General features: G+C 38.4%; 2 protein-coding genes across 3 annotated transcripts; both read left to right on the top strand.

Annotated features, from left to right (window-relative positions):
• Positions 1-1072: 1072 nt before the first annotated feature.
• LOC307155579 (arylamine N-acetyltransferase, pineal gland isozyme NAT-10-like) lies at positions 1073-4113 on the top strand. The gene is made up of 3 exons (XM_079866324.1): positions 1073-1220; positions 1726-1814; positions 2329-4113. The coding sequence occupies exon 3, from the start codon at positions 2336-2338 to the stop codon at positions 3200-3202; it is 867 nt and encodes a 288-aa protein (XP_079722450.1). The 5' UTR covers positions 1073-1220; positions 1726-1814; positions 2329-2335; the 3' UTR covers positions 3203-4113.
• A 1405-nt stretch (positions 4114-5518) lies between these two features.
• cnep1r1 (CTD nuclear envelope phosphatase 1 regulatory subunit 1) lies at positions 5519-8077 on the top strand. 2 transcript variants are annotated; one of them, XM_079866325.1, is made up of 6 exons: positions 5519-5667; positions 6667-6738; positions 6938-7011; positions 7106-7215; positions 7796-7850; positions 7968-8077. In XM_079866325.1, the coding sequence occupies exons 1-6, from the start codon at positions 5643-5645 to the stop codon at positions 8007-8009; spliced, it is 378 nt and encodes a 125-aa protein (XP_079722451.1). In that variant the 5' UTR covers positions 5519-5642; the 3' UTR covers positions 8010-8077. The 2 variants fall into 2 exon arrangements, with proteins under 2 accessions (XP_079722451.1, XP_079722452.1); XM_079866326.1 differs by having other exon boundaries at positions 5577-5667; positions 7753-7850.
• The last annotated feature ends 345 nt before the right edge of the window (positions 8078-8422 follow it).

The following is an 8422-nucleotide window of genomic DNA, read 5'->3' on the forward strand; positions in this document are numbered from 1 at the left end:
ACAGACACCAACGACTCCGGCACGGACACCACCATCTCCAGAAAGGACACCACTGTCTCCGGCACACGGACACCGGCACGGACACCACCGTCTCCGGCACGGAAACCAATGTCTTCAGAACAGATACCAACGACTCCGGCACGGACACCACCGTCTCTCCGGCACAGACGCCAACGTCTCTGGAACAGACATCACCGTCTCTGGCAAGGACACCAACCTCTCCGGGCGCCACACCAACCTCTCAAGGTCACTACCGTCTCTGGCACGGACACCACCGTCTCCGGCATAGACACCAATGTCTCTGGCATGTCTCTGGCACGTCTCCGCCGTCTCTGGCACGGACACCACTGTCTCCGGCACAGACACCAACGTCTCTGGAATGGACACCACCGTCTCCGGCATAGACACCAATGTCTCTGGCATGTCTCTGGCACGTCTCCGCCGTCTCCGGCATGGACACCACCGTCTCCGGCACAGGCACCACCATCTCCGGCACAGACAGCAACGTCTCTGGTACGTCTCCGCCGTCTCCGGCACGGACATCACTGTCTCCGGCACGGACACCATCGTCTCCAGCACGGACACCAACGTCTCCGGCAAGATATCAACAATTGTTGATATCAACAATTGAATTTGAATGGCAGCCTATGGTGACATTTTACTAGTCTGAAACACACACATTATGTTGCACAATCAGTAGTCTGCATGTGATTAAATTGCAGTGTCCCACACGCAGGAGTATCTCTCAGTTGGAAACAGAGAAATTTAGATAAATAAAAGCAAAATAAAATTTAGCAAATAAAACTTATTCTGAATCTAAAACATTAGCTTGATTTGACCACTTGAGGACGCTGTTAAAGCATTTTAAGAAGGTTCCTGATTTGAGCTTTATTATAATTGTCCTGTTTACACAACAAGTTTTCAACTAAAAACGTAAACGCGTTTCAAAGTGCAAGTTTTTGAAAACGGTCTCCGTATAAACAACAAAACAGCGAATCTCTGAAGACGATGGCGTCATGAACATGCGTATTACGTATTCAGGCCATAGGGTTTCATCGCCATCTAACGACCTGGCAGGAGAATACAGCGTTTTAGTCATATGCACAGATCTGTGTAAATTGGGATCGTTTTGGACAATGTAAGCGGAAAACTCGAAGGAAAAACTTCTCAGTTTTAATCATATCGTTGTCGTGTAAACGTACCCTGGCCGTATACATTTTGTAAGTGTGCTTGTACCTTAATTAAGTTTATAATTTAGGTATCATGAGTTTGCATGTTATTATGTTTCACAATAATACGACAAAATTTGAAGTAACCATATATTCCTCACAGATTGTTATCTGATTAATTTAATGTCTGGAATATTATGGCATATAAGCCTGTTAAGAGAGCTGTAGAAATACCCTTACGATGTATTCTCAGTCAGTTCTAGCAGAGACATTACAGTAGGGCTCAAACTGTATCTGCCTACTAATTTTAGCAACAGTCATAAGACAAGAAGCATGTTTTATTATGGTCAGCAACTGAACAAGCATTTGTTTCGATTTCCATCACTTGCTATTCTGTGAAACACTAGTTTTGTGATCTGTCACATGATAGTTTGAAATGCAGAAGCAATGAATGCTGTGTTGAGTCGTTCAGAAACGTTAGCTTTGTGGATTTTGCCCTGTGTTTATCATTCATAGTTAATTTATTACAACTAATGACACAACTCTGCGGTTCAAGGGTTCTTGTGTTATTCAATCACCAGTCCTTCATTTTGCACTCATTCTCTGAGTATTACTTATCCGTCAACTCTCACTGGATTCATCAAGGTAGGATTTTTTTATAATATGAAAAGAATAACAGTTCTTTTCCTGATTGTTGTAATCATGTTCTTTTAAGTATGTTATGTCTTAACAGAGAACCTGAAACAAAATCTCTCCCCTTACCCATGCGGCAAAAACAAATATTTTCATTTTTTCATGTATTTTAAGATTAGAAATATATTCTATTGCTCCTTGAAGTATATTTTGGCACTTGAAATATATATGCACACAAATCATTTCCTACTTTTTTTGCCATATGGGTATCTTCCTCTGTCTGTGCATAGGTTTCATCTCCCATATTCTGATTTTCCCAAATCTTTCTTTTTTGTTCTCCATTGCTGCAATTTTGATATAAACTTACAGTATGTGATTCTTTATCATTTGAGTTCCATATAATGATAAAATGGTTAATATGTTTTATCACATGAAATTTGAAGTCCTGAAATTGTTTATTCTTATACATTATTGTAAAATGGCTACACAAATTCTGTTAAAATTGTTTGTGCATTGTTTCTCGTAGTGATATAATGGATCTGAGAGAGTATTTAAACAGGATTGGATTTACTGGCCAATATGACAAAGCCAGCCTGGAGAATTTGTTCGCCATCCACAAGCTGCATGTCATGAATGTTCCATTTGAGAATCTCAGCGTCCACAGTGGGGAGAAGAACACTATGGATCTGCACATCATCTATGATAAAATAGTGAAGAGCAATCGGGGAGGCTGGTGTTGTGAAAACAACCTCTTGTTCTCGTGGGTTCTGAGGGAGATGGGATACAAATTCACCATACTGGGCGCCAAAGTGTTTAACTCGCTCAATAAGGAGTTCTTCCCCAAGGACTGTCATCTCATCAATCTGGTGGAGATTGATGGGAAGCCGTACATTGCTGATGTGAGTTTTGGAGTGTCATACCAAATGTGGCATCCCTTAGAGTTGATCTCACTCAAAGACCAGCCACAGCCTCCGGGTGTGTTCCGCCTCATAAATAACGGGGTGAAGTGGGTTCTCGAGAAGACTGGAAGGAAGCAAGTGGTCCAAGATAAGGCCTTTGCTAATTCTAGCCTCATTGACAAAAGGCTCACCAAAACAATGTACTCCTTTACATTAACACCCTGTGATGCAGATCATTTCCTGGAGACATCAGAGTTCCTGCAGACTAATCCAGAATCTCTGTTCATGCTCAAATCCATTTGCTCCCTTCAGACGCACACAGGCTTCAGAGCTCTGATTGGTTGGACGTACAGTGAAGTCACATTCAAAGAGGACGCAGACTCGGTGGACATGAGAGAAATCCCAGATAGTGAGATAGAGGCTTTACTAAAGGAAAAGTTTAACCTGGTGTTAGTTAATAAATTCACACCTAAAAACAACAAAGCTGATTATTGCATCTAGTACTCAGCTACTACTCATCTAATACTTAAGTACCCAGTGTGATTTGTTTCAATATTAAGATGAAAACTGTATCTTGTATTCTTTCTCTCTTTCATTACTTTGTCACTGGATGATTTGAAGCAATAATTTTCCATTGCATTTTCTTGCCATAATAATAGTTGATGGATTTTTACTGGTCAGATGAAGTCAGACTAAGCTTTGAGAAGGACACAATTATTCAATAAACTCTCCATATTTTGTACCATTACTTTGTCTCCTGCTTTCTGGTCTTTTCCGCCTGTGTTCATCTGCCTTTCTCTTGGGCTGGTAAGAGTAGAGTAGAGTTATAATACTTGACAAAATGTTAACTGTCACGGGGGGCGGACTGGGACAAAATTTCAGGCCGGGAAATCTCACACTCATCCAGGCATACACCAACAACAACAACAAAAAAATATTTTTTTGTATGGCAGTCACCATCACATGAAAAAGGTTTAAATCCTTGGGGCGTGCAAAATAATTAAAGGTTCTTGACCTTCACTTCCATTTTCCTTTTCATTCTGTTCATTTCTCTCACTTGTGTGTGTGTGTGTTTACTTTTTGCACAAATTTTCTTGTACCTGTCAGTTTTCCATCTACATGTCTCCACCTTGCTGCAAAACAACCACCTCATTGTAATTTGTGTGCACATAATATAGGCCTACATTTATTTGAGTTAAATTTAAAGTATACATTACGACCATGTGTTATTGTTTTATCTTAAAATGACTTAAATACTTAAAAGATTTACCAAAACTATATTTTCTAAATTGCCTAATTGTCAAAATTAATACAATAATAACTACATCATGAAAATACAGTGTTGTGAAAAAGTGTTTGACCCCTTGGTAAATATGATCAAATATGGCTGTAAAAAATAAATCTGCATTTTGAATCCTTTTGATGTTTTATTTAAAAAATGTGCAAAAATCTAACCTTTTATTGAAGTAAAATAATTGAAAGTGGGGGGAAAAACACATTATGAAATAAATGTTTTTCTCCAAAACATGTTGGGAACAATTGTTTGACCCTTTTATTAAATACTTTTTGCAACCTCTTTTTTCCAAGATAACAGCTCTGAGTTTTCTCCTATCATGCCTGATGAGTTTGGAGAACACCTGACAAGAGATCAGAGACCATTCCTCCATACAGAATCTCTCCATCCTGTTCTCCGTTATAAGATTTCTAGCACAGGCTGTCAGGTTTAGATTTTTTATCTGTTGGTATTTGATCGAATCCGTAATGCCATGTTTATGAACAAGATGTCCAGGACCTCTGGCAGAAAATTAGGCCCACAGCATTAAAGCTACAGCAGAGTATTTCATTTTACACTTGGGGTACTTTTTTATCCCTGTGTGCACCAAACCCATCTTAAGTGTTTGCTACCAAAAAAGCTAATGTTTTTGTTTCATCTGACCATAGAACCCATCCTGTTTGAAGTTACAGTGTCAGTTACTTTTCAAATGTTCTATGGTCAGTAAGCAAGTTGCTTAAGATAAACCTTCTTACGTGCGACGTTACCCGGTGCTGTCCGCGGCGATGATGCTGAATTGGTTGATATCGATGGCTCGAGAATCAATTATTCACTCATGCAGGGGCTGCTTCTCTGCATTGTGTGAGAAAGCGGTTTTCTTTATAAAATAATCACTTCAGAAATAGTAGAAATTGCATTTGATTAATGGGATATTATAAAAAATAATCCAAATATAGCCTAGCCTACATATGTAAAATATGTATCATATATTGCTGCCACAATAACGGCATTACAAATGACCACATCTGGTATTTAATGATGGAGAGAGGTCTAGTAAAAAGACTGGATATAACAGTATATATATATATATATATATATATATATATATATATATATATATATATATATATATATATATATATAACAATTATAAAAAAATTTTTTTTAAATAAAAATAATTATATAAAAAAATAATGGATGAATAAATAAATAAATAAATAAACACTGTAAAAAATAGTTTCTTAAAAACATAATTTCAGTTGCTGCCTTAGTTGCTTTTATGTGTAATTAAATTGTCTGTCGTTTCAACTCATTGAAATTTTTGATGAGCTAAAAGTATAAAAGTAAGCTTTAAAAGTCTTGACAGCTTTGGTGTAGCGTAGTTAAAATTGCTTGAACAACCTGTTTGTTTTTGTTTTCAAAAAAGGTCTAGGGTGTTCTTTCTAAATTTACTTAGGGGGAAATTAAAATAATAACAAAGAACTAAACATCTAAGCATTTAACCAGAAATAAGCGTCTAAAAGAATCTAACATATTTCTTTAAGATGACGCACTCCTCTCTTCTAGCCAATGAGAAGAGAGCTTCCGCGATTGGCTGGTGCCCGCTGACGGTAGTTGCGTGTGTCTGCAGGCCTGAACTGAGCGTCCACAGCACTGGTGGGAAAAGCAATGAATTCATTAGAACAAGCCGAAGGTACTTTTCAGTAGAATATTAGTTTAGTGCACTCATCTCCGAGTGTCATATTCATATATTAGTAAAGCGTCCACGTGTTTGTTATGGCATGTTAGATGTATTATGTTAACACTGGGCTTGCTAGCATCTAAGCTAAGACTCTTAAGACCTTTCAGCAGTTACCACCGAGATCTCGGAAAAACTGATACCTCAACAAAGAGTGCAGCTCTTCTGTCATAGTAAAGTCCGGGTCTTGGCTTTAAACATTGTGTTGGCCTGTCATAACTCCACTATACCAGACACTGACGTATAATACATGCCAATTAGTGTACCTTTTCCACTACATTTCAGTAAATTTTGAAGCCATAAAGCTGTCAATGCCTTGATATGCCTGGTACAGCTGATATTTCTGAACCTATAAACAATGTAATTTAGTCCATTCATACCAGTGTATTTGCCTATCTGTATGTTTAGCTCTTGTTTATAATGCATTTTTCAGAGTGATGTGTGAAACTGCAGTATAGTGACTTAAAGGAGTAATTCGCCACTGGCAATATGCGCTTTTAATAAATAAATAAAAGTAGTAGAAAGGTAAAATGCTTTTGAAAGTGGTGTTATATGACTATAAAGATCTGTGTTGTTGAGTTTGCCAGAAAGGTAGGGAAACTCCAACACCCATAATGCTTTGGGCTCGATCCGACTGTCTGTGGGCGGGAATGCAAAAATGCGGAAGTAAGATATGTAGTTTTAACAAAGCCTGGCGCTGTCAAAAAAGAAAAGAAAAAAGTAATGCCCTTTATAGTTGACTATTTGTATACACACTACCAAGATTGTAACAATACAAAGCTGGTTGAAAGCATGCGAACTTGTCCTTTAAATGGCGGTTGAATTCTTTGGAAATAAAAAACTGTAAACTGTGTTTGGGTTTCTGCCTCAGTATTTTAAAAAGAGAGAGATTGTAAAATAGATTACCTCACTGTTGCTGTGCTCTGCTGATACAATTGTTTTCCTCATCCGTAGACCTGAAGGCATTTGAGAGGAGACTGACAGAGTATGTGTCTTGTTTGCAGCCGGCTACGGGTCGTTGGCGCAGTAAGTCAGTCCAGCTTGTCTGGTCTAATCTTTACTGAATCTGTCTCAAGCATTTTAAAACCTGGACTGTGCTCTGAGCCACGAAGTGTACAGTACACACTTACTGAGTGTTCATAACTCTTATATATCCACAAGGATTGAGCTTATTGTGCAATACACTGTCTCATTTTAATTCATGAATTCTGTCTTCTTTTTGCAGTGATTTTGATCGTGGTGTCTGTGTGCACAGCCACAGGAGCGTGGAACTGGCTTATAGATCCAGACACTCAGAAAGTATGTGAAATGAAGAGATGTTACAAATGAGGTCAGATTAGCACCTGATGTCACATTCCCCTTGTATGCATTCTTATGTCATCTCTTTCCACAGGTTTCTTTCTTCTCATCTTTATGGAATCATCCGTTTTTCACTATCAGCTGTGTGACTCTCATTGGCCTTTTCTTTGCTGGAATACATAAACGGGTTGTGGCGCCATCTATGTATCCTTCTCAATGCTGGAAATTTGCAGTGGTGTTCGATGTGCTCAGCCATTCTCTTGAGTATTAAAGCAACACTATGTAAAAATTTTTACCTTAAAATAATTTTTCGTAATAATAAAGTCGTAACAGGGTGAAAGGCACTTATGCCTCTGCTTTGAGGTCCTTTATCTGCTATAACCACACTATGTAAGATTGCCAGATCGGGTCGTGTTTCTGTAGTTCTAATGAGACATAAGAAAACTACAAATTTGACTTGCTTTATGGCAAGCGTTACAATAGTCATTATTTAGTTTTTCTTCGTTTCTGATGTCGCAATACATCATACTTTCATAAAATCATGCATCATACTCTACCTTGTCTGTGGACATCGTTCATTCCAAATCCGGAGCTGGATAAACAGCGGGCGTGTGTGCGACAGTAGGCTGCGGTAGGCTAAATGATTTACGACTGCGGTAATGGACAATTCCGCTTCCAACCTGTAGGTCGACCGCAGAGGAAAAGTTCCATAGTGTTGCTTTAACAATCCCAAAACTGCAGATTGTCAGAGACTACCAGATCTCTCCTTAACCACTTGTTGCAGTATTGCAGCTCGCTGCCGGACAGTACTAGCAGAATATAACATGTCCTGTGATGATGTGAGTACTTGTGTCCTTTGAATTATTGCCCTTTGTGATCTATCAATTTCACTGATTTAAAAATCCAAGGTAACTTTTCTTGTGCATTCATTTGTATTTTCCCCCCTCGTATGCTAGACGGGGAAACTTATCCTGAAACCGCGACCTCATATCCAATAGCACCTTGAAGAGATGGGGGTGGAGAGCATTTCATATCAACATTAATCATCAAGATTGCACATAGGCCTCAGTGCCAGGAGATAATCCAAAGTGTGTGGGGGTCAACCTCCCAAACAGGACTCTAACTTCTCTCTGCAATTTATGAAGAAGCAATGGCAGCTCAAAAGGAAACGGCCATTTTGAAGAAAAACATTGTTTCTGCTATTTTTAAATAACCCTTATTTTTCTGTTGGAAAATTAGAGTTTTATTTGATTGTGGATTTTGATATCCTCATTTGTAATGCCGTGGTCTTATTTTAGATGCATACGGTGTATGTATTTTTAAAGTAAATTGCTGAACACATAATGAATATTAAAGTGTTGATATTTGTTCACCTTAAGTTGACTTTTACATATATAATAGGAAACATTTA

Source organism: Squalius cephalus, assembly GCF_949319135.1.
Source record: "Squalius cephalus genome assembly, chromosome: 3".
Classification (NCBI taxonomy): domain Eukaryota; kingdom Metazoa; phylum Chordata; class Actinopteri; order Cypriniformes; family Leuciscidae; genus Squalius; species Squalius cephalus.